Below are 27,517 nucleotides of genomic sequence, written 5' to 3'. Positions count from 1 at the left end.
TGTCACTAGGCTTCCTCAGTCATTGTATATTTTAGCATTTAGGTAAAGCTGCCGAAGCTGAACAACTCCATTTCTCAGATGAGCGTCAATTTGGGAGACTGCATGCTACCACTCCTTCCTTCTCAAATGCCTTGAAAAGGCTGTCGTTTGCACAATTTCAAATCACCAGGACTGAAAGGATATTTGAAGAGTACGTATTGGCGCCAGACATCACCTTCACTCTAGAATCTTTGCTAGTGCCCTAGTCAGACCCATCTGCTAAGGTGCTGGTGGTGGAGCCGAGACTGAGAGCTACATGGAAAAATATGCACCAGCAAGCCACTTTGAAATGTTGCTGTTTTCATGAATACAAAAGTTGGGTGCCCTCTTTCACTTCCCCTGACGTCATCCCTTGGTATGACGTCATAACACATAACACACACGGAGCCCACTTGGAGAGCGGGGGGAAAGTGGGCGGGGCAGTGAAATGGAACACATCTGCCCTCGTTCACTTTCAGCCCAAACTGTACAGATCGACCACCAGATGTAGGCTTAGCGCTACCGCTTCAAGTGCTTTTTATTATCCATATTATTTTCTATTATTTTTGCATTCTATCCCCGTTTTTATGTTAATTCTATATCTGCTTATGTCATGCAATTTCCTTATTGTACAGTAGGCCTATTTCTTGTATGAAAAGCGCAATACAAATATTATTTATGAAAACTGCTTTTTACACATCATAAATACCTGCAGACTCATTTTTAGGCTTGGTAATCAGCTGCATGGGTTTCAGATTTAGAAATTTGTGATTTGTAGCATGATAAATTATATATTTTTAAATTATAAAAAAAAAATCACACATACAATTATCTAGTAAATAATATGTATAAAGTAAATTGACATTAGTTATATTACATGTTTCAATAAAATATCAAGCTAACAATGAGGAAACTAAAAAGTTAAAATGTATTTATTCTATTTATTCATCTTCTCCTTCTTTGGTGTTAGCAACAGGAGTTTTAGCGATTGTACATAACTGCCACCTAACCATGGAGGGATTTTCTTTCACCAAATGCATAACTGCAATGCATTGTGGGTGATATCCACCTCTGGAGTGACCATCGTTGTTCACTCGCTCCCTCAGCCCTCCGCGGTTCGATCTCGCCAAGTTCACTATTGGAACGACACTTAAAGGGGTGATAGAATGAAAAACCGATTTTACCCTGTCATAGTTGAATAACGACAGTTCGGTGGGTAAATAGGACATACATAGAAGCTCAAAATCCCACTGACACCCCTTTACTATGAAAATTTCATATTTTGAAACTGCCGCTGAAAACGGGCGAATCCCAACAAAGCTGGAAGTTGACGTCAACCTCCCAAAAACCGGAACCTTTGTCAGCCCATGGGTATATTAAGAGAACGGTCACGCCCCAACATTTGCATAGGCTACACAACTGACCTGAGATCAGTTAGTCTTCTGAATCTAGGTCGTGCAGATCTCAGAAAATGTATAAATTTGTTCCTATGCTATTTTACCATTAAATTCACTTCTGAGCCTTTTTTATGCGAGAAATCAACTACTTAGAGGTCAAATATGGGCCGTTTTACGAAAATGTATGTCTAATTGAAAATTTTGTCTGACTGTGTGTCGGACTTCAGAGGCTGGTGCTGCCTGTGTTGCTGCCTCGCCGCCTGGCCTGTCTTCCTCCACAGACCCCGGCTTGCTGTGAGCTCGATTGAGCTCCGGCACGGCTGCTGCAGCCCACAGCACCTCATACCCGCGCAAAGTCACCGTTTGGGCTGGTGGACTACTACCAAACGCCGCTGCTCTGACAGAGCTCCAGGGCCTGCAGCTCCCCTCTTCCTGCTAGCTAAATGCCCGGTGTATGTGAGTGAAAGCGCGGTCAGCGAGCTTGTTACGCCAGCATTATCTTACCACAGATTCTAGTTAAACTAATGTGTGTTATTATAATGTGTTGAGTTATTTAAACAAACTATTGGGAAAATAAACGCCGCTTGTCCATGAGTCTCATTGATAGAGCCTGCGGCTGGATGGAGCTCTATCAATGAGAGCTAGCTAGCCTCCTCTTAGAATTCCTCTGGAATTCACAAATATTCATTAACTTGAAATCGGACACCGTTGTTAGCTTTATAAAACATATAGTTAGATGTTGTATAAGTGGCGTGACAAAATTCAAACTGTAAATATAGCTACTCGAATTACGACCAAAAATGAAGCTAACTAGCCGCAATCTGTACACATAGGATTGAAGGGACAGTCGCAGCTAACGAAACCCTTACAGCTCACAAATATTCATTAACTTGAAATCGGACACCGTTGTTAGCTTTATAAAACATATAGTTAGATGTTGTATAGCTAAGTGGCGTGACATGTGTGTAACATTTGGTAAGAGATTGCTGGTGTAACAAGCTCGCTGACCGCGCTCTCACACACGGGCCATTTAGCTAGCAGGAAGAGAGGAGATGCAGGCCCTGGAGCTTTGTCAGGGCAGCCCAAACGGTGACTTGACGGTGCGCGGGTATGAGGTGCTGTGGGCTGCAGCAGCCGTGCCGGAGCTCAATCGAGCTCACAGCAAGCCGGGGTCTGTGGAGGAAGGCAGGCCAGGCGGCGAGGCAGCAACACAGGCAGCTGAACTCCGACATACAGTTTTACCAAATTTGCAATTAGCCATCCATTTTCGTAAAACGGCCCATATTTGAGCTTTATATAGTTGATTTCTCGCATAAAAAAGTCTCAGAAGTGAATTTGGTAAGGAAACATTGCAGTGTCTGGAATATGAGATTCTGTCGCGTTTCTAATGTATGTGTATTGGAGATTCGCTCAACCAATCAGCACACGACCTCTAATGCGTGTGTATGGCGAGTCGCTCAACCAACCAGCTCTATGTGTGTGTACGGGGCTAAGGCTCAACCAAGCAGCGTGCAGCTCATCTAAATATTCATGACCATACCATATTTGGAAGAAAAGCTCTTGTTACAAATAGGGCCAAAACACAGGGATGCATAAGGGCCAATAAAATATCAACCAGGCCATTTTCAGCCCAACCAATGTTACATACCCCATTAGGAGACCATAAGGAACAGTGTGAAATACCCTATATAATCATTCTATCACCCCTTTAAGATTCCGGCGGGGATTCCCCCGAGGGCAAGTGCTTAGGGGACGTTAACGAGGGCACGTTGAACCACACGTTGACACGCAGCTTATGACCTGCAACGGTCTGTTGTACTTAGCAACGGTCTGTTGTACCAATCAGAATCAAGTATTCATCAAGGCCGTGTAATAATGATAATTAAAAGTGCCAAGCTGTTTACAACACTGTAGGAGCTGAAAGTATTCTTGCAGCTTTCATATTAGGTTTTCAATGCTAAAATGTATTTTTAATGCAGGGCAAAGGAGAAAAGAACTGAAACAACAGGTTTCCCAGAGTAACAGTGGAGACTAATTAGTAAATGGAAGTAAATAAAAAACAATGTCACAATAGTGAAGCTCTGCACCGAGAAACAGCTGTGTGTGATACTTTAATGCAGTGAAGCCTGTGAGCCAGTTCCAGCAGCCCAACCTGAGTCACCGCTACCCTAGTCTATATTCTTTGTGTTCTACTTCCGGGATTGACCCGGTGCTGCAGGAAATTCCGCCGGATGCATGTATTTTCCGTTTCCTTCCGCTTTCTTAGTGTTGGAATTTAAAGTTTGGTGGATTTGTGAGGACTATGGTTAACTGCTCCTCAGATCTCTGCAGGGTAAATCCAGACAGCTAGCTAGACTATCTGTCCAATCGGAGTTTTCGTTGCACGACTAATTTGCAGCGGCTCTTTGTGGAGTTTAGCACCACCCATGATGATTCTGATTGGTTTAAAGAAATGCCAATAAACCAGAGCATGTTTTCCTCTCATCCCCGAAATTTATGTGGAGTAGCCAGACCCTCCTTCAGCGCTCTTTGGATGAGGTTTTGGCATAGCGAGACTATCGCTACCCTCACATGATACACTCCTCTCACAGCAAAATATCCAACAGCACCGCCACAATTGGTGTGGTGGTGAAGTGAAATCATGCTTCGTTCATGAGCGTAGGGTAGGCTCAGGTCTACGTCCGTAGTAGCCTATATTTTAATTTAACGTCTTTAATGGTAAGAAATCGCACAGGGATGGATAATGAACGTTGATTAAGATTAAATTACAATGCCACATATGGCAGACACCTTCAGATATGAGAGACCCCCTCAGATTTTTGACTTTGGTGCTTTCATGGGAGCCAGTCCTCACTCTCTGGGAGCTTGGCTCCCTCTGGCTCCCACGTAATTCGAACACTGCATGGTGGTGTACTTTGTCGTCAGTGTTCTGCTCGCTCTGTCGCTGCCATGGCTGCTACCACGCCGCTCACCTGGAAGCCAATATGCAGCTGTCAACGTATCTAACCCAAAGTTAGCATCGTCACTCCCCACTGAGCTGAGCTTGATGTTTTCTCATGAGGAGTGACGAGTTCAAAGCCTAGACACCCGTCATAAATGATGTACATATTCTACATTTACATAAAAATATATTCCACATGAGTTGGCTGACTGAACTTTTATATCTTTTATATATAATTTCACTTTATGAGGTTTTTTAACATTAATATGCATTCCACCAGCCTGCCTATGGTCCCCCAGTGGCTAGAAATGGCGATAGGTGTAAACCGAGCCCTGGGTATCCTGCTCTTGCCCCCCCTCTCTCCTCCTCAATAGCATTTAAAGCTACAGAAATAGAAATGACACATCCTAAGGAAAGCTCATTGTAGGACTGGCTCTAGTGGCTGTAATTCTTCACCAAAGCTGAATTTTGGGAAAGAGACTTCAGATACAATATAAGCGGACCACTAAGGTCTATATAAAAGAGACTTCAGATACAGTATTAGGGGATCACTAAGGTCTATATAAAAGAGACTTCAGATACAATATTAGCGGACCACTAAGGCCTATATAAAAGAATCCAAAAAGCAGCATGTCATAGGACCTTTAAAAGAGCAAAGTCTTTGAAAAGAAACAGCTTGGCTAAATAGATCTTTAAAAACCCTCAGTGAGCCTTCAGTCTTATTACATTCTTACTAAACTACTACGGCTTGCTTACACTGCATGGCAGCTGGACTGTCGCGATATCACAAGAGAATCGTGGGATAACATATCACACTAAAATCTATCTTGTCAGGCTTCCAGTAATGCGTTTGTGTCTGAACAGCAGCCAACCGAGTCAAACAGCATCCGCTGAGGAGCTCCTGGCAGCCACAGCGTGGTTTAGGTGTGTGTGACGGCCGAGACTCTCCGTTTAAACAACAATGATGGACGTGATAGACAGATGGTTCAACCAATCTGCTGCCATGTATTTTTTTAAAGTGCCTGCCCATTACCAAACAGTTTCCAATGACGGCTTCTTAGACTTTTTCTGTGCAACAAACCATCAGGTGTGTCAGGTTAACTGTTTGCAGTTACTTAATACCCTTCAAATATAAATCTCTGACTATTCAAAGTAAGCTAAGTACAGTTTTATGCAAAAGAAAAAAGAAAAAGAGATGGCACAATTAGTATTCTGTCCTATCAGTATTTGCGTGTTTGCAGTTCGTCATATCAACATCTAGGTGAGTGAGTCACAATGCGTGGTCCTGCAACCTGCACGGTTCGTGCTTCCCACCTACGTGCCATTGATGACTCCGTCTGGGTTGAGCATGGGGATGAGCTTGAAAACAAAGGCCTCCCTCAGACTCTGGGCCACTGGCTCACTGCTGCACAGGAACTCCAGGGTGCCCTTCATCATCCAGCTGGCATTGGACTCACCGGGATGGACGCGCCCTGTTAGCACAATACAGGGACGATTCCCTGGACAGAGACAGACAGAGACATGATATACAGTATGTTTCAGAATCTTGCTCAGTAACAGTCATCTGTGAAACTCAAGTAACAAGACGTTATGTAAACTCAGTGGCACCCTGTCATTTACTGCGGAGCTGCCTCTGTGTTATTATCTGTGTTCTCAGAGTGCCAGGCATCAATCAATTATCCAGATCAGGTCTTTAATTAAAGCAGTGCTGATGGTGTTTTCTCTACACACATCATAACAATAGTGACAGCTGGCCAATTATGTCGGCTATCAGAGGTCATGAGTGATAATTGTAAGGTTGTGCAAGGGTCATACTTAACATTTCTGAGTGTCAGTGATTACAATTTGAATGGTTTGTGCAAATAGCATGCCAACAGATGGCTGAGTGTGTGATCAGTCAGGGTTGTTTGAGCTCAATGACAGTCTGCTGTTGAACAGATATCCAGAATGAGCAACATGTGGATAGAGAATGCTCTGTCCTGAGTCAATAAAAAGATTATTATATTTCACTGGTCAGTTTACAGCTTGCGTTTGCTATTAAAAGGTGAGGAATTGTTAGAACGCCTCAGACATGTTTAACCTTCTAACACTGTTTTGGTCAAAAATGGACCAATTAACACATTCCCTGTACCATAAATATGGCATTTTTCATCAGATTGCTTCAAGACCTTATGATATCCTTCACAAAAGGCATTTGAACACAAACAATTCATTGTGACTACTTACTTTGAATTTTTTGTGATTTATTCAACTTGGTCACACTTTTTTTGTTTACTGTCAAAAATGACCGCCATAGGAAATGAATGGGGAAAAGTATAATTTTCATTCAGGAGATGTAGGACATCTCCATACACACACTCCTACAACTTTCCTGTGCTTGTGTGCCTATTCTACACATGAATCATACTTTCCACAAGAGAGCTTAGAGTAAATCATGGAAGCCCAGTGTTTTCTTGAACTGATTTACTTCTCCCCCAATGTGAACCACACCTGCCAAACATATCAATCTTGTGTAAATTACAGGAACCCATCTCTTTCACATACTCCTTCTACTACTCCTCTTCACATGTCCTTCATGCGTGTGAACCACCAATGTTCGCACACACATGCGTGCACGCACACACAGAAACACCCACACACCCACACACTTCATGTTGTCAGTTCATGTTGTCATGTTGCCTCTTGTGCATGTGAACCACCAATGTTCGCACACACATGCATGCACACACACACAGAAACACACACACACAAAAAGAAAAAGATCACAGGACTGACCCGTCGCTCTGACCTTTGTGGTTATGAAGTCTTTTAAATGCCTTGTTTTGTCACACCTCAAATCCCTCACCGACCAACGTAGTTTGCCTACAGAGCAAACAGGTCTGTAGACGATGCAGTCAACGTAGCTTTTCATTTCATCCTCCGTCACCTGGACTTCTCAGGAACCTATGCCAGGATCCTGTTTGTGGATTTCAGCTCAATCCTCCCAGCTCTGCTGCAGGACAAACGGTCCCAGCTGCACTTGCCTGACTCCACCTGGAGATGGATCAGACTATTCCTATCTAACAGGAAGGAGCGTGTGACGCTTGGGAAACACGTCTCTGACTCTCTGACCATCAGCACCACTTACACTCAAGGCTGCGTCCTTTCCCCTCTGCTCTTCTTTCTGTACTCCAACAGCTGCACCTCCAGTCACCAGTCCGTAAGGTCCTGAAGTTCCCAGACTACACCACTCTCTTTTGGCTGAGGAAGGACATTAATCTGCCTACAGGTGGGGGACTGACAATCTGGTGACAGAGGATGTACTACCTACAGCAGCTGAAGAAATGTAACCTTCCAATAGATGATTGTACACTACACTAACAGTCCATCCTCACCTGCTCCATCACCATGGTACGCTGCTGCCACTGCTAAGGACAAGGGCAGAGTACAGCAATCATCCTCCGTGCTAAGAAGGTGATTGGCTGCAATCTGCTGTCCTTCCAGGACCTTTACACCTCCAGGACCATAAGGACCCTCCAGGACCTGTACGTCTCTAGGGTCCTGAGGCAGGCCGGAAAGATTGTGGCCGATCCCTTCCACCCCTGACACAAAAGTCATTGAAGCACTCCCATTTGGCAGGAAAACAGTTTCCTCCCAAATGCAGTGGGCCTCAACAAGGCCCGGGGACCTCTAATGACATGGGCTTGTATCATGATCCACTCCTTACCTGCACATCCTTTCTATCACATTCCTGCAAAACTGTACACATTAAAAATAGACACTTTAATAACATTTATATTTGAATATAGTCTTATAGTTTTCATGTTATTTTAAAGTTATACACATGAAATGTTGCAATAAATAACTCTTGAAAACTGTGAGCACAGTAGCACCATGATGTGGTCCTGTAAACTGTAACAGATGTTTACAACAGAGAGTTTGGTTTTGGTTCACCTTTGTTTTCTCTTCCAATTCTAAATACATTTGTCCAGAGGTTTCGTTGTCTGATTGTCTTGTGACGCGTCTGATGAATCGAACAACATCTACTGTTGCACACAATTATATACACCTTTTTCAGTAGAAGTCTTTCCTGCAGCAGCCGTGTGAATGGGATCTGGCCAGTGTGTGTCTGTGCTGTAAGACTGTGAGCCAGTCTGTGTGAATAATTGGACCAGGTAGAGCCCATCAACCACTAAAGGCTTATCAGGACAGACCATACTGGCACATCTTCTGATGACTGATCGAACAGGAAGTTATCCCCCACCTGTGTGGCACTAGCCAGAGATGACAATAGAGCAGCAGTTAGATGAAGATCCAGCAACAAGAGAGTTTAGGAGGTACGGGGGGAGTCATCCCCACCTGAAGGTATACTAACAGTGTATTATGAATCACACTAACAAAGTGTGGCTTGTGTGTTCTGTGCCCTGATGAGGACAGTGGACAGTAGACCAACTGTCCTATACCTTCAACTTATATACAGTGGGACAGATGTGTAAGTGCGTGTGCATGTGCGTGTGTGTGTGGTAATCGTGTTAAGGACTTTGTCCTCACAAATAAATGATGCATTACCAATCAAATAGGACTCTCACACTGTCGCATTTATATATTGCTCTCAGGGTCACTCTGCACTGTGCAACATACAGGAGAGGACACATGTGGTAGTATCGTCACTATTTTCTCACACTGATTACTTATCGGTGCTTTCAGCTCTTAGAATCACAATCAATTCTTTGTTGGCACTGGCTGCATCTTTCAGTAGATTTTTGACTCAGCACAGAACGACGTGCAGAAAAAGACATACCATACAGAAGGGACAGAGAAAGTAAGAGACCGAAACTAGAGAAATGAAAGAAAGAGTTGGAGCATAAAGTGTGACAGAGGAACTGTCCTCGTCCGGCTCCATCTACCTGGAGGCTATGCCGGTTCTGCTAAATGAGATTATGTTTGATAATTAACGGCTTTCACAGATGAGCTGTGATTGCACTGGAAGCCTTTTTAATTAGAGACCAGAGGAGTGAGGCAGGAAGAGGGCTGCTTGGTCTAATCCTTCCCTTCCAAAGAAAAGCCTGTCTAAGAACAATGCCAAAATAAAGAGCAGAACATCGTTTAGGCATCATCACGATGATTTTTTGAACACACAGGAGAAACAAATGGCTTTAGATGTGCCATGAAACTCATGCTGCTGCTCTATACCCACTACTTGTAATTAGACCTGATAAGCATACTCATTTGCATACACAGGAAGAAGACTGAAACTGATTGGCTGTTGCTCCAGGCCTTGTCTGTCCTGAAGTTTGGGTTTTTTGTCCAAGAAAGACACACTCCCATAGTCACACATACACACACGTTTCCCCTCAGGAATAAAACAATCCAGCATCCGTAGGAGCCTCTGTGCTCCGTCAGTCTCAGAATGGAAAGTCACATTTTTAAGGTGTTAAGGTTAATTGCCTTGTTCAAGTGAACATCAGCTGCCCTCCCATGGAGGGAGATCTCCTCTCTACTGCACCTTCAGCGACCAGCAACCTTTGGGGTGTGCTAGAGATCAACAGTAACACCTTCAGCGACGATGGGATTTGGCGAACCTGGACAAAATCAATGTGGAGTGCAAATTGGGCTACAAGGAAGACAAACACTGAGGGATGGAAGTTGAATTGCTTGGGGCAGAACACCGAGCTGGGTCATGAATGATGAGCCCATCGTCTTGTAATTCTGACAAATTCTGCCTGTGTAGTTGGAAACACCAGTGTTTACTGGAGGTACCGGCGAGTGCATTTTAGTAAACCATTCCAACTAGATTGTTTCATATTACAATGCATGAGTATCACTGAAGTCAAGCAATCAATTCACTGAAGCGCTGACTGTGTTGGAGCATTTGGGGGGAAATGACGAGATGAAATGGCATAATTGCTATGCACAAATGCCCATTGTGTAATAGAAGCTACAGTATAATAGTATGCTAATGTGGATATGATGTGATGAATCTCACATAGTTTTCTCTTAAACAAATTATTTCTTCATATTTCCAACTGCTAAGCATCACTGGCTTTCAATTAAGCCGTGAAAAACAAACAAAGCATGGGATATCTGTCTCTGTCGGGAGGGCTGGCTGTTTGTCTGCTCAAACACACACACACACACACACACACACACACACACAGCATTACTCACGGAGCTGGTGCATGTCTCTCCAGCCCCTGCTGGCAGGACAGGCTGTGATGGTGACTACTGGACACCAGTTTCCAGCCAAAGTGCCACAAAGATTCTGCTGCTGGAAAAACACCTTTGCAGGGTCCACTGATTTCTGTAGCACCTTCAGATGAGCCTGACAGACACAAGTGTGAAAGCCAACTTATTTCATTTTTGTTTTCCAACAATATCCATTTGTGGCAACTAAAGCATGATTCAGGCTTTCAAGGTCTTAACAACTAAAGATATATGGTGAGGAAGGTGTGTTTTTGCAAGTTATTTTTAGGGCATTTCAAGCCGACAATGAAAAGCAAAATATCTCCACGGACTGGACGCAATCCAGAGACAGTGATGTGGTGGTTTTAATTAAACATTGAAAAAGTCAACATTGACTTGAGGAATGAGATGGGATGCGTCACTAGTGATGTCCAAATAAAGTTTCATGAAGCATTCTCTTTATTTCCTGAGCCACTAGATGCCGCTCTCTGCTTAACAAAGACTTGACAGCATGCTGAGTTGTCATTCCTTGAGAATCGTTCATATAATCAAGAGCGCCATCTAGTGGGCTCAGAAGATAAGAACATGGTTCTTGAAGTTTCATGAAGCTTCATTTGAACTTCACTACCATTCATCCACCACCTCTTGTCAGCAAGGAGTTTGTAAGTCTTAATACTCTCCAACGTGCAATCAAAGAGAGTTTGGAAAAGTATTTTGGTTTAAACAATGTTTTAGACTAATTTAAGGCGCTGCAGCTTTGTAGCTGTGGTTATTGTTTTATACATTTGCATATATCTGTGAGTATCCAGCTGCACTGTGGCCTTCCTATAAGTGATTACCTGCCTGGCTTGACTCATTCGCTCGTGGCTCGCGGAAGAAATAGACGAGACGCCGAAACAATCACTGCAGCGCACTGGCCAGCGCGGCTGATCGCAGCTGGTATGATCGGAAAGATTGAATAACATGGGCGCCAAAATTAAAATAGCTGCATTCAATATGTGTGAACTATGTTATGTGCATTATGTTATTTAAACTGTTAGAGGTCTAAGTGTGTGAATGTCTGATTGTATTATGTTTATAGTGTGAAGGTGCAGGGGACGTGGTGAGGCGCGTCTGAGTTGCTTTAATAGTTGAAGCTCCGAGACCGGTAGGCATCTTAGAGTATGGGTCTTATGGGTATATATTATCTGTTCAGATGTATTGGTTGTATCATTAAATCTGTTATTCTTATGTTGTGTTAAGGGGGAGTTGGAGCAGAGTGTCTGTTAAAACAGACCACATTACACTTAGTTGACGTATTGTTTTAGCAAAATAGTAGTGATGTCCAAATGAAGCTTAATGAAGCATTCTCTTTATTGTCTGAGCCACTATTTGGCGCTCTCTGTTCAACAAAGGGTTGAAAGTAGGGTTTAATCCTGGGAGACGGGATTCCCGGGAAATCTAATCAAGACTATTTCCCGATTCCCGGGAAAGGTTATGATGGGAAACGGAAAATAAAATAAAATAAAAAAGGAGTGCGTGTCTGTTGTTGTCATACGGTAACGTTGATACAAGCGCCGGTGCCGTACCGTAGCTACGGTAATACAGGCTCACTAAATTCATTACGCAGCAGTAGGCTACATCCGTGGAGGCGGAGAGAGCGTTTTCTGTCTGCGGCCAATTTGTCACGAAAATCCGAAACCGCCTGAGCGCAGAGTCGCTCTGCTTCTTGAAAGCACACTTTCAGAGATAAAAGAAAGAAGGGCAGGGTGAGAATGCATTGTAAACTAAAAGAAATATGTAGCATAAGTGCAGAGTGTTTAGGCATTTTTTTACATAGGCCTTTGGCCCTGTCTTTTTGCAGTGCACAGTTATACATTTCTGTGGGTCGTCCTCTTTAATTTAGTTGAACTTGTATGTGTTTAAAAGAGAAATATGCCTGCCCTGCCCTAATACAGAAATATTTGCTTACAAATCTCAACAGCCACAGAAAGGATTTCGTTTAACAGAATGGTTTAGGAATCATTCAATGGTTTACTTTAGCAGATTTAGTTAGTTTTTATAATGGAGGTCTGTAAAATATTGGTTTCATAAGGGTTGCCTAGATTTTCAGAAGACAAGTCACAGACATTCCACCTGGCATTTCATAATTAGCGCTGCAGCAGATGTCACGCAGCTCACTTGATCACGCAGCAGAATTGATCATTGCAAACTGTTGATGATGGACATAAACTGTGTTCTTTTGCCCTAATAAAGATACAAATAATATAAAAAATGTCAGTTTTGGATTTGGGAATGCATATTTGAATGTAGGGCTGGGCGATATGCAGAAAATCAAATATCACGATATTTTTGACCGAATACCTCAATATCAATACTGCAACGATATTGTAGTGTTGACTATTGGTGCTTTCACTAAATATTTACACAATGAGATTTTTGATAAATAATCATCAGTATGTGGATATAATGACTAAGTGGGTAAAGACAAATAATAGAACAGTTACAACAGTCTGGTAAGTTCAGAAAATGACATCACTTTACTATAATGCAGCCTTTAAAACCAGGAAAAGACAACACTTATGCCATATTACGATATTACGATATCCAAAATCTAAGACGATATCTAGTCTCATATCACGATATCAATATAATATCGATATATTGCCCAGCTCTATTTGAATGATATCGATACATTACTTGGGCAAAAAAAACAAAAAAACAACAACAGCTATTTCCCGGAATTCCCGGGAAATGGGTCGTCTTTTCCCGGGATCTGATTCACCAAATTTTCGGGAAAAATATTAAACCCTAGTTGAAAGCACACTGAGTTGTCATTCCTTGATGGATGGATGGATGGATGGATGGATGATGGATGGATGGATGGCTGGATGCGTACCTTCAGAGCAGAGTATGTGTGGGGATAATGGTAGGCCACGTAGCAGACGTCCTCATTGTGTTTGAAGGTGATGGTGAAGGTTAGAGTATAAAATGTTGTTCTCTTTCTGCCTCGAGCTGGACAAAAGTGGTTTCTGGAGGACAAAATAGAGAGAGTAACATACAATAACTTATGTTATGTGTAGATAAAAAATCCTTTTCCAGTAGTGTATATAAGGTCCTTGTCTTCAGCACTGAGCATGCACTGGACTGTTCTGCTCTTCACACACCACATTCTTTTGTTAAGTTTAGTTATGACTAATTCATCCAAGGCATTCAGACTCTGTGTTCTGAAGAAGAGACAGCTTTCAGAAACATGATAGCACAATAAAAGTGATTTCTATAAAATCCTATATTTCCCAGGACTGAGAGCCCTCTCTGGTGGTCTGATGATGTCACACTCTGCTGTATGTGATTGGACTGTCAGCAAGTACAGTTATTGGGTCTGCTGCTGAAGGAAGAACACATTGAATCTGTGCATTTCATTCATACCTGAAGTAACAAATTTCAGTCCCGGTCCTGAGCCAGTGTGGTCTACCTTCCAGAGCTTCCCTTACCGAGTACAGCACCGGCTGCATTCCTGCAGTGCACGCACACACACACACACACACACACACACACACACACACACACACAGATAAACAGTGAGCCACGTGGAACAGCTGGTGGCCTCTAACGCTGCAGCCTGTGCCGGTCCTGTGCTGGCTGTGACTGTCTCTATAATATTATTTATGCTTTATAATAAAAGGTTATTGTCTGATTTAAGAATATACATAAAGGAATGTGTTTATTTATTACTGTAATATTTATTTCATAGAGAAGTACATAGCGCCGACCAATGTCACATAGCACAGTACTGCACAGTAGAGCATCAGCCTGTCCCCAGATAGACTTTAATACAAATATATAAAACTAAATCACTGTACCCCAAAATACCTTACAGAAGGCCCCCAAAGCACTTAAAATCTGTATACTACTGACTTACTGTGTACTTGTACCTCAGAGGAAAACATTGTAGGCTACTACTACATTTACCTGACAGAAAAAGGTTACTCGTTACATTGCAGATTCAGATTTTACTCCCAAAATATCACAATTACAATATGATGCAATATTATCCATTAAGCTATCCATGCAGCATTAGAGGCCTGTACTGGAATTGAAAGCACCCGCAGCCTGCAGTCTCAGCCAGGTGAAGATGTGCTGGAGTCAGCCTGCACTGAAGTCCCGCCCCCCGCTGCTGCACAGACCAGTTCCTTTGGTTATTCAAGGTTTATTAATATTGAATGTGTTGCAGGTCCACAATGCACCAAATTCAACACTGCACGCCACTGGGTCCGCAGAAATACACCCGCCAAGTGTGAATTACATCAGATGAACTGTTCTCCAGATATGTGAAGTACACACACAGACACACACAGACACAGACAGACAGACAGACAGACAGGCAGGCAGGCAGGCAGGCAGGCAGGCAGGCAGGCAGGCAGGCAGGCAGACAGGCAGACAGACACAGACACACAGACAGGCAGGCAGGCAGATAGACACACAGACAGACAGACACACAGACACACATATAGGCAGCGACAGGCAGGCAGGCAGGCAGGCAGGCAGGCAGACTCGCAATAGTTAGTCTTAATATTATCTTATTTAATGAAGTGTCCAGTGGTGAGATCTTCCTGTCCAACATTCTGATTATATATTATCAAAAGAGGTTTGAATGTTGAAGATGCTGCTTGTGACCAAGAAATTACACAATAACTTCATAAAATTAAATCATGACATTCATGAAACTATGGATTAGATTGGAAAAAAGTATTTTTTTTCCCAGGTGTACAAGAGAGGACAGAAAGTGCGAAGTGTCTCGCCGTCCATCTGTTCTGATGGTTGTTGAGTTGTTTAAGCTGGTTACAGATGGACTCACGTTTTCACTGTAAGGTTTTGAAAGTGTTGATTGTATCACAGCAGGAGGGTGGTTCATTCCAGAGGTAAGACATGTGCTTCACAGGGTGATAGCTACATCATTCAGAAAAGGCTAAAACAAGCACTTTGTCGTGAAAACTGTGTAACTTACTTTTTTGTTTGTATTGTGTGTAATTAAAAAGGTAAGAGCTGTGTCGGCCTCCCTCTCCCCTCACTATTTCTCCTCTTTATGGACACAAGCTACGATGAGTGGGGCAAATAAAATAAATGAATCAGATAAAGAAAATGTCTTTTCTTCCTGTTGATTACTCCTACTTTAGTTCCTGACAGGTGAACCTTGTAAAGACAGTAGTCTATGCTTGCATTGCCTGAGTCCTGTGTCACATCAGTCCTCCCCATATTCCTGACTGGCAGAAACTCCTTGAAGAATGGTGACCCAAACTCTCCACCTCAGTAACCATGGTGTTTTTTTATTCTGGGTTTTAGCCCTGGGGCTGGAAAAGGTAAAGAGACACTGTTTTTGTTGAACTAAAAGCATAAAATCTCCAGGGGTTAAACATAGATAGTTGGATGACTTTGTAGCCTGTCAGCACATTACAATCTTTCAGAAGAAAAGCCATTTTCTGTACAATGAGATACAGACTGCTTTGGAAGGGCCACCTTCTTCGACTCATTCAATTCTTCCTGAGATGAAAGCAATTTCCAGAAAATACATTAAAAAGAGCTATTTTCCGGTAAAGGTAAGTGTATATGAAAGAACTGAGATTGCTAGTTGAGATACTGAGTGTGTTTTGCAATCCCTTTGTCTGTGTGTGTATTTAGTTGTAATTGATGGTCTATTATGGCCGGACCCACTGTGGAGGAGCGAGAAAACACAGCGAAAGGCATGCTCAAACTGTGTGTGTATTGTGTGTGTGTGTGTGTGTGTGTGTGTGTGTGTGTGTGTGTGTGTGTGTGTGTGTGTGTGTGTGTGTGTGTGTGAAGGTTGATTTATGGTTGTAGGTAGGCTCCACGCAGAGCCTACGTGAGTGTCCTACGCCGTTGTGAGGATTTATGATTGTGCGCTGTTGTGTCTACGTCAATCTAGCGTAAGAAAATAGCCGGTACGTAGTTGAAGTGTGTGGGGAGTGTGTGGCGTGTGAAAGAGTGAGTGAGAGAGTGATGGGGGTTAGCTTCAGAGCGAGTACGGAATCTAAAAGGGGGAAATCAATGCTACCGAGCCCCGGCCAAACGGACCAATCACAGTTGTCCGCGTAGCTACATTTCTGGGGAGGTGCACGACAGGCTACGGCCTAGGGTCTGTATATACGCGTACGTATGAATGTACCCATGGCATAGATTTAATTAGTAAATGAAGCTTGAGACAGAGAATGAGCTCTGATAGAGGGTCAAAGCATAATACATAAGTTACATGTAAATGTGGGTCATTTCACCCCCTACCCCTAAAATGAGCTCCTGAGCCATCAGGTGAGTAAGATCCTGTAAAAGCTCACCAGATGTGCTACGGGAATTAATCGCCAAATGAAGCTTTGTGAACAATTTTCTTTATCTTCTGAGCCCACTAGATGGCGCTCTTGATTTAAAGAAAAAGGCTCAAGGAACCCTAAGGCAACTCAGTGTGCTTTCAGCGCTTTGTTGAACAGAGAGCGGCATACGCGCACGCACACACACACACACACACAAAACCCCTCTCACCATAGTTGAACTGGCTGTTGCTCTTCTCACAGTTGATGACATTAAAACGGTAGGGGACATCTGCCACCATGTTACTGACTTCAAAGTAGAACCACTGGGTGTGCTGGTTACAGTTAGCATCTGCATTCAATATCAGGTCATATTCATATCTACACAAGGGAAGAGAAGAAGAAAAAAAACTGCTGGAAAATTGCTAAAAAGTTCATGTGTGTGTGTGTATGTGTGTGTGTGTGTGTGTGTGTGTGTGTGTGTGTGTGTGTGTGTGTGTGTGTGTGTGTGTGTGTGTGTGTGTGTGTCCATACCTTCGGACCTGAACAGCCTTCCTTAGGTTCCCACACTCAAACTTTGAGAAGAACCTCAAGGAACCAGACGGACACTGGAGACTGACAGACAGAGACAGAGACCACCAAATGATTTTAGGGCATATTATTTCATTTAATGAAGGAAATTAAATGTTTACAATCTAAATCCACACCTGTTAAAATAGCTAGCTTAATAAACGTTTGTGTTGTTGTTGTTACTACCTACCTGCTGTCTTCCAGGTCAAACACTACCTGGTCGATGATGTCATCAGCATTCAGGAAACGTCGGACATCTTCAAACACTTTCTGCCTGATAAAGACAAGCACATACAACCATGAAAATGTTAACAACCCTTCAAAACCTCTTCAAAAACCTGTGTGACATTTACAGTGATTACTTTTGTTACAGGAATTTCAGTTCACTTCAGTAACTTTCTAACCACATTCCACCAACAACCAACAACACCACTGTGAAACTAGAGACCTAACGGTCTAAATTCTATGGTGGTCCTCAGTGGCTGCAACATTTAGCTTACACATTTAGCTTATAGAGGTGGCTGTGGCTCAGTGGTAGAGGGCTTTCCTGCCAATTGGAAGGTTGGTGGTTCAATCCCTACCCCTGCAGCCCCGTGTCGAAGTGTCCTTGGGCAAGACACTGAACCCAGATTTGCCCCTGATGCTGCGCATCGGTGTGTAAAAGTGTGTGAATGTTTATCTGATGAGCCCTATATAAAAACAGTCCATTTACACACAACAGTAAAAGTATATATCACTTATGTCACATATTTTTTGAATGTGTCTTGAACACATTCAGAAAATATTAAAGCCACAGCAAAGGCCATACATATATACAATAGGCTTTCTTGCCTTAGTTTGGCTAAAAACTAGCATGAAAAAAAAGAAACCAACAATGTCTGTCAGAAGGAAATGGAAAAAGTCAAGAAAACCTACGCATGGGTCCTCTTAGGCATTTGGAAAAAAAAGACAAATCCTGTTATTATCCTTGTGGGGTTCTATGTTGATTTTCCACAGCACAATTTATGAGCAAATACACAGCATTAACTAACCACTTTAAATGCATTTGATAAGACCAAAGTAGTCCCAGAGTGGACAAGCAGAGTGGACAGGAGGAGAACATTTTGATTTGAAATGAGACTTGAAAGGTCCCTCGCATTAAGCCTAATCTTATTCTACACCCAAGACAATTTACTCACAAAGCAGCCCGAACAAAAACAGCATTGACATTAGTTCTGTTAAGGGAATATAAACTTGAACATGTTCTTTTTTTATGTGAGTGCCAACAGACTGCTACAGAATTAGATTAAGTTCAGAGGGAAATTTCATCTTTAACATTTTTAAATGCCAGCGTCTGTTGGCCTCTTGAAAGTGATGAGAAAATGTCTCGGGGGAGCGCCATTAAAATGTGCGGTACATGCACACACACTTCTACATACACGCACTTAACCGTAACGACATAGATTCAGATTTACATTATACATAACTCACATACTCACACAGCTCAAATAAAATAGACACAATTAAAGGTGAAATAAATAAATAAATAATACACAAAGTCAATAAAAGGTGAAGTCAGTGCCCTGACTCTAAAACAAGACACTAGAGGTTTAGTCACTGAGTGTACCCCACATTAACGTCAGGGCAGCGAAAATGTGTACGCAAAAGTGGGGTTTTCTAACCCGACACCGCCAGATGGTTTTGTTACAAAGAACCATGAATTATAATAATAATAATAATAAATTTTATTTATGGGCGGCTTTCAGGACACTCGCGGTCACTTTACAAAACAATACAATATAATAATAATAATAAAAACATACAAACAGAACATTATTAAAAATAGATGAGTGGTGATCATGTTTGATATGCCAGTGTGAAAAGATATGTTTTTCAAGCGGGTTTGAAATGGGAAAGTGAGTTAATGTTGCGAATGTCTGGTGGAAGGGAATTCCAGAGGCGAGGGGCTGAAGGCTCTAAACCCCCTGGTGGTTAAACGGGCAGGAGGTGTAGTGAGGTGAATAGATGAAGAAGACCTGAGAGTACGAGTGGGTGTGTTGATTTAAAGGAGGTCAGTGAGATACAGAGGAGCAAGGTTGTGAATGGACTTGAAGGTGAGAAGAAGAAGAATCTTAAAATCAATGCAGTGTTTTACTGGGATCCAATGAAGCTGCTGAAGAACAGGAGTGATATGACTAAAAAGAGAAGATGTTCCGCTGATGATACGAGCAGCAGAGTTCTGAACCATCTGAAGTTAATGTATAAGTTTGAGAGGAAGACCAAAGAGAAGAGAGCTACAGTAATCAATGTGGTTGACATAGCTGGGTGTCATCTGCATTGCAGTGAAAATGGATATTGAATTTACGGAAGATTTGACCAAGAGGAAGTAGATAGATGATAAACAGGTGGGGCCCCAGGACAGAGCCTTGGGGAACACCGGTAGTGACACGAGATGGGTGTGATTTGAAGGTCACAGGGTTTTCTTGAAAAAAAAAAAAAAAAAAAAACAGAACACTACCAAAATCTTGTCCCATTGCCTACAGATTCTGCATTCATTTGCCAATATGTTTTCAGAGATTATTGAAAGGGTGGAAAAGCCTCTGGAACAACATTGAAACATCCATGTTTATGTGTGTACTCAAAATGAGCTTAAGTGTGCTCTGAGAGAGCTGAGTTACTGGTACTTGTGAACTGAAATATAAAACCTGAAGTTGACTCAGATGCTAAAAAAACAATGGCACTCACTATCAGCAGCAATCAGCATGGAAATGAAGAGGGCTGCATTGAAATGCAAGGCACACAAACACTTCTCTCTGCTCACAGCTCTGTCTCTTCTGTGTGTCATCAGCCCATTCAGTCTGTGTTAGACACCTACACAAAGGACAAAGTCTTTTGTTTGCCTCATGTATAATTACTGCATCATATATACATGATATGTGTGGGCTCAGTCCAAACAGACAGAGCCCCTAAACATTTCTCAGAGCAATCTAGTATTTATAGATCTATTTGACCTCTACGATTTCATGACTGTCGGAGAGCTATACGGCTCCCAGTGCTGCCACGGATGGTTACATGAAGACAGATAACACACCAAAGAGAGACAGAGGGGATGCAAAAAGAAATATAATGGACAAAAGAGATGGAAGACACAAAAAAAAGGAGGGAAGAAATTGACTCACAGAGAGCAATTTGAAGAAGAAGCAGCTACAGAATAAGGCTATCATTGCTGTCACATCTGTTGGAGGGGAGATGGTGTAATAAAAGAACAGATGGGGAAATAATGGAATGTGACAGGGAGACAGCGAAAGACTCCAGGAGTGTGGGAAGACAGTAATAAGTGGGAGGAAAATAAAAAACACAGGTGGTAGTATAAGTAACAGAGCAGGAGAGCTAAAGAAGAAGAAAGTAGAATGTGGAGGGAGAGATCAAATGTAGGGATCACAGGGAAACTGATCCTCAGGCACCTGTCTTCATACAGGCTCAGGAGAAGCACATTGCCAGTAACAATGTTCCTACTGGGTGTCTGCTCCCCCTGTGGCGCACTGTGAGTCACCCAAAAACCAAACCACTGTAGGCCACGGAAATGTCAAATATTTCCCTGTCCTGGTACATATACTGCTATACATGCTATCTGTTTGTACTAACTACCAGGCATGGGAGGAATACTAGAATATTGTACTCATGTAAAAGTTAAAGCATAACCAAGGCAGCCAGAGATATAAAGACAATATATATTTGACAGCAACCTCAAACCACAAACACACACATTAAAGAAAAAAGAGGGCTGCAAAAGTATTACCCACACACATTTCTGGGCTACGCGGAGGTTGTCGACATCCATCGACAGTCAGATACATCCATCCGTCGGTTTATTGTTGTACTCACCTGAACAAAAATGCCGTAAGCCTTGTGCACCATGAATTCCTCCACAATATGCTCTATATTCCATTTATCTGCTCATTTATTCTCAATGCATAGTACAACCAGTAGTGAGAGACCGATTAATCATTTGGCCGATTAATCGGGCCGATTAATGCCATTTTGAGATAATCAGAAGACCAACTAACAAATAATTACTACGGACACTTCTGCAGGTAGCTTTGTCAATGTGGCTGCGGTAGAAAGACGGTGGTGGTGATGGCGTAGTGGATATGACACATGCCTTTGGTGGGGGAGACCTGGGTTCAAATCCCACTGTGATACATCAACCAATGTATCCCTGAGCAAGACACTTAACCCCTAGTTGCTCCAGAGGCGTGCAGCCTATGACATATATAGCAATTGTGAGTTGCTTTGGATGAAAGCGTCAGTTAAGTGACATGTAATGTAAAGATGTCAGCACTCAACGTTGTGTCATTTTTGCCATTCTACGGTCAGCGTCACGATAGCAAGCCTTCAACCAGCTAAACTAGCTACAGGGCTCGGGAAATTACTGTATGTGCATCCCCAGCCCCCACTCCTACTCCCGACTAGTAAAACATTAATCAGAGTTGTCATTTGGGATGGTTGTGGGACGGCAAGCAGCTGTAACTGTGAAGCCTTTTAGGGGCCGTCCACACACAAAAAACCTTTCTTTCCCATGTGACTTTAGTAGTTACCCTGCAAATACTTGATATAAAAAATACAAGTAAAACGTTAAAAACACTGCCAAAAGAACTAGTACGGGAAAAAAACAACTTTGTTACAGGCACGAGAGTAAATGTAATTTGTTACTTCCACCAACCTAAGACCACTGTCTGTCCGGTAGGTGGCACAGATCCTTATTGATTATGTTTATTTGCAGCTTCATGCTCAATGGCAGCAGCGTTCAGTTCACACCATTTTCCATCCATCCATTTTATTCGTCTTGTCCGGGACCGTGTCACAGTGGCAGCAGGCTAAGTTTCAATGTCCCTCTTCCCAGTAATGTTTTGGATGGCCAATTCCTTCTGCAGTCCCTGTCCCCAATCAGCCCATGAGGGGGGTGTACCAGACCATTTGATACATATGCACGTGATCCACAAAAATATAAGCTACATACAATGATATAGGGCATTTTAAAGCCATTCTGACACAATTTCATTCAGCTGCAATTTAACATTGGCTCAGAACTGCCATAGAAAATTATATTGTAAACACATGTAGTGATAAAATGGGAGGATTACGTTTCGCTATTGTTTCCACGTCAGTTTCATGCATCTAAGTGCTCCATGCTGTAATGACCATGGAGTACCTCTGTATGTTGGGTTTGCGTGGGGCCATGGGTTCATGTCCCGGCGGTGGGAGGTGTCCCCAGAAATCAGGGAAAGCCAGGATGCTGAACCCTGGAATGGATGTGGTTTTGGCGGCTGCAGCGCGGTACAGCCTGGGGTCATGGTGGGGAATACAGGCTCCATGTCTCTCCAATAACTTGTCTATCATGGTACGATGGTGGGATTCTTCTGCATCCACCTCCTCATCATCCTGCTCATCCCCTCTCTGACCTGGGAGGGCTTTTCCCCTAAGAGGAGAAAATGATCATGAGTTCAGACCGCTAGGTTTGGAAATCAAAGGCAAACAGCAAGATTTGAAGAGAGGTGAAACTCTTAGATTGATTGCATGATATACAAGGTGTGTGTGTAGGGGTGTAGTGTGTGTATCAGAAACAAGCAACGGTCAGTATAATACTTAGTGTGACATTACTGCTGGAACCCAGAGCAAGGGAGGATGAAGACAGGCTGCTGTGTTTCTTGTGAGAGATAAGCGCTCTATAGCAAGACGTACAGTATATCAGACTGACCAATAGGTAGTGATGGCCAAATGAAGCTCCATTCCCAGGAAAGAAGACAGACAGTACACACACACACAGATCACCTCTGCAGCTGCTTCACACTACCATCGACTTACAAACAATACTTGTCAGTATTTCTATATACCTATAAACTGTCCAATCACAGCTTGGGGGCGGAACAATCGGAGCAAAATGACAAGAAAGAGACTTAAAAGGACTACAGAGAGTTGTGCATGCCTTTCAGTCTGGGGCCCAGGGGCCCATTCTGTCACATTTCATCCATTTATTAAATCCTTTAAAACTGTCGAGACTAAAACATTTGTATGTTAGTGGAAGCCAGTCATTATGTTCCAAAGAAATCTCTGTAATACAACTCCTCATGCTCATCAGAAACCAAAGAAACATCTCTCGGCTGGAACCCCACTGGGCTGCACAGCGTGAACTATTTTGATATTTACAGTACACAAGGATAATGTGAAGATGATGCTGTCAATGTTTTTTTTCTAACTGAGATTAGTGTCCTCGAACTCTTTCAGATACCTAATTTCTGTCCTTTCATCATTATCACAGCTTGACAAATGCCCTATCCAACCATCCATGCAAAGGAAATGGATTTTCACTATACCTGGCCTCTCTAACCATGGTCCTGAAGCGGGGGCTGGTGCTGAGGAGGCTGCTGTGACTGTGGAAATCACGGGCCTCTAACTGGCCAACAGCTGGACAGAGAGAGAGACAGAAAATTGCATCTGAATTTCCACTTTTTAAGAATGAGGGGGAAATATCAATGCTGTGGCACAACACTGACTACTGAAGTCATGATGAAAACAAGGGCCATTTCTCAAGATCGCCAGGGGGCAGCAGCCTGGCTCTGCGTCTGATTTCAAAATAATCAAACCTTTAAGCTTTCTGCAAACGATACAGTTAAAGTTACATGAATAAACATTTATTACAGAATCCTTACTTTTACATTAACAATGACTCATTCAACTCTGTGAAATGTGACAGCAGTCGCTCGTTGAATGCACAGAGAATTAACACCAAGTCTACAGTTCCCCCTCAGATTTTCAGACAGTTTTTGCTTCTTTTAGTTCATTCTTTCAGTTTTTCAAAAACTCCTCTCTTATCAAGCAAAGCTCTGATAAACTCTCTGTCCTCAGAGCGAACAGCAGACAGACAGCTGGTGAGGAGTGTTTAGCAGCTACAGAGACAGATTTTTCCCTCAAGAGACTAAAAACAGCTGAAAGAGGAAGAATATTGGACAGACATTCTTCAGGTGGACACAGACACAAAGACTCCTGATGAATGTGGAAATAAGCTTCTGTTTTCCATCACAAGCTCTCAGGTGATAATATGTGTTCTGTTCCGGAAACATCTATGAATGCATCTTTCAAGACAGTTTTGTCTCAGTTTGAATAGATGTTACAAATACTTTGGACCTGTCTCTGACCTGCCGTGTGTCCATTTGCTTCTGTCTCAGAGTCACTGCGGGCAGCACTCCTCCTTCTGTCCCGCCTGGAGCAGCGGAAAGGGAAACTGTTGAGCCGCACATCTTCCTCATCCGACGAAGAAGACGATGATGCTGTTGAACTCTCGTCTGGCTCGGAGCTCAAATCCAGCTCCTGTGAGACACAAATTGGTTTACAGTTATGTGAGATGTCACATATTCTAGATATAATAGACAGAGGGTGTGCTTAAATGGCATTAATGGCACGTCACTCTCGTGCCATTACTGAGGTTAAAGCAAACCCTCTCGTGTAATATTGAGATATCCAAACGGATCTATCGTTTAATGTGAGGCTCAGATTCTGCAGATGTTTGAGGATCTGAACTCAGATGTGACAGACAATGAGGCCATGCTGTCATTTTACATTTTACTACTCATTATCTGTGCTTTGTATTTCAGCCAGAGGACAATCGTGTTTTGCACACGACAAAGACTATATCAGCTGTCAGCAAATGGTGATCCAAGGTTTCATCCCAATGCATTAAGATAGAAGCTAACACGTCTTCTCTGTGGGACATGTAATATAACATAGGGTATTTGATGAAGGATGTAATAATAATCAGTCAGTCTATGCTTTGTAATGCAGAAAAAATCTCAGGATAAAACACTTTTTAATCCTCATAACATATTCTGACATAATAGCAGTGTGCTTCCTATTAGTCAGATATGAGCACATTTATTACAAGTCACATGGTGTCCTGTGTTTTATGACATGAAACATTATCATGGACTGAGATACTCATTCATTATCTCCCACCTGTCTCTGAAACACTCTATTTCTGTCTTTCTTTCTCTTTCTCTCACACACACACACACACACACACACACACACACACACAAACACACACACAAACACACAAACACACACACACACACACACACACACACACTTAATTCCATATTTAGGGGACTCAAGACAGACCTGTCAGAGTATGTATACACCTACAGTATTTATTCATGTAATTATTCACACCAACCATGTGCAGACTGTAGAACACATGGCCCTCTGTGATGTCGCCCACAGATTTCTGAATTATTACTGAACTAGTATTACCAGAGGACCTCATGTGATTTAGAAACAAATCACCCACATGTCTGTTTCGAAATAAGGTCATAATTTGCGGTGGAATTTTTACTTGACCAATTACAGACAAGGCATATTCACTTGGGATTAAGATCAGATGATCTTCACAATTATTCCAAATGACTAGAGTTCCTCAGGAAATATTGGTCATGTGTAAATAGGGCTTTAGATTCACCACCACCTTCAGTTTCCAGCCAGGAAATCCACATTAGGTCAAAGAGGTACAAAGAGAAGTGCTAAATCAGTAAATTATGTGTCAATCCAGCAACATATTTCTCTCTAAGCCTTAAAATCTCCCAGATCAGGGCCCTATTTTAACGATCTGAAACGCAAGTATCAAACGTGAAAGGCAAGTAGCTTTGTGGGCGGCAAGACGCAAATCTAAAATGGGTTGGTCTGAAGTAGCTAGGTGTGGTTTGGGCGTAACGTGAAAATAACCAATCAGAACGCCAGCGGGAGCTGTCCGGGATGCGGCAAAGTAATAAATGCCTGTCTTGATCGTGTTGCGATGCTGCTGCGGCCTCTCAGGCGCATCTCCTCAAGTCTGGAGAGGATTGCTGCAGCCATGGAGCGTGGGCCTCCAAACGCACCACCTGCTCCTGTTGTGCCCCTTCCTCCTCCCCCCAACTCCATCTCCATCCACCCGCTCCACCAGGAGCGCATTGCCACTCCCGGACAAGATCCCGCCGGAGTGTCCAATCCCGCTGTAGTTCAACATCACGTCTCCTTAAGTCCTCTAATATTTCCTCATTTATGTCATCAACACATCCATGATTCATGGAAATGTTGTGTAAAACACAACAAGCCACAAAGAATGCTGAGACTTTTTGAGGACTGTACTGTAAAGTGCCTCCTGATCTATCCAAACATCTGAAGCGCATTTTCAGTAATGTTTCTTTGTAATAATGTATGGTTTGCAAAAATGGGAAGTGCTGCATCCGTGTAGATAAGCAGAAGCAAAGTGTATGCGCGTTGTGCACACGCTACATTATGGCCAAGCATGCGCCCCTAAAATAGCATCTGAATAACGTGCTACTGACTTTAGACCAGGTTTATCCTGGTCTGTGGCGGAATTGTTTTCTGAAACTGCAAAATAACACCAGGGAACATTTGCGCCGGAACATGCCTCCTCTTTTCGCTGAACCGCCCCCTGGAGCGCAAATACATTCCCTTTTACCGACGTGCGTCTGTGGAGGGAAAAGTCCGCTGTTTGTCCGGTGCAAAATAGGAATGATACATGCGTCAGTGTACAAAGGCAACTGCACTGAGTGCAAGACAGGGCCCTCAAAGACCAAATGTCACTTTTAACGTTATGTGTGTTGAGTTCGCTCTGATCCAATCACATGAAGCGTTATGTCATTTCCAGTTGTGTCATCATCAGTTGTGTGAACATTGTCACTGGTGCCAGCAGCAAGATATTGTTCTCAATGCTAGCAAGCAGGAGAAAAGTTGATCAGGAGAAGAGAGAAGTAGACAGACAACATCCATTCTCCTTTAGCCCAGCAGCGGTGTGTTGATAGAGCAGCTGGTAGTGTAGAAATATACTGGGTTTAGAATAAGAATGTCCTGTAGCCTGGGATGGCCTTGCTGTCTCCTCCAGTCTGGCATGTGTAAGATAAGACAGGTTCTAATTTAGTGGAGCAAAAGTGCTCCAGATTTGTTTAATAAACATTTGGAACAGAATGCACCTAATGAAATATCTTAAAGGAACAGACAATCTTTAGGCCATGAGAGAAGAAGAGAATGAGAGCGATCCCAAGGCTAGCGTGCAACTTCTCTATCTTCTCGGAGACAGAAAGTCTGAGTGATATCCA

The 27,517-nt window shown here is 42.8% G+C and overlaps 1 protein-coding gene across 5 annotated transcripts in view; it reads right to left on the bottom strand.

Moving 5' to 3' along the window:
- The window catches only part of LOC120564171 (cytosolic carboxypeptidase 4), a 121,232-nt gene that overhangs the window by 39,092 nt on the left and 54,623 nt on the right, over positions 1-27,517 (bottom strand). For all 5 annotated transcript variants that reach the window (XM_039808941.1, XM_039808947.1, XM_039808942.1 and 2 more), the window contains exons 12-21: positions 24,563-24,734; positions 23,741-23,831; positions 22,579-22,845; positions 17,578-17,661; positions 17,352-17,432; positions 17,050-17,198; positions 13,927-14,014; positions 13,397-13,529; positions 10,504-10,657; positions 5,675-5,855 (exon numbers count right to left, since the gene is read on the bottom strand). In XM_039808941.1, the coding sequence (XP_039664875.1) occupies positions 5,675-5,855; positions 10,504-10,657; positions 13,397-13,529; positions 13,927-14,014; positions 17,050-17,198; positions 17,352-17,432; positions 17,578-17,661; positions 22,579-22,845; positions 23,741-23,831; positions 24,563-24,734 (1,400 nt within the window). The remainder of the gene's footprint in view (positions 1-5,674; positions 5,856-10,503; positions 10,658-13,396; positions 13,530-13,926; positions 14,015-17,049; positions 17,199-17,351; positions 17,433-17,577; positions 17,662-22,578; positions 22,846-23,740; positions 23,832-24,562; positions 24,735-27,517) is intronic.

Source organism: Perca fluviatilis, chromosome 8, assembly GCF_010015445.1.
Source record: "Perca fluviatilis chromosome 8, GENO_Pfluv_1.0, whole genome shotgun sequence".
NCBI lineage: Eukaryota > Metazoa > Chordata > Actinopteri > Perciformes > Percidae > Perca > Perca fluviatilis.
This window is presented reverse-complemented; position numbering and strand designations above follow the sequence as displayed.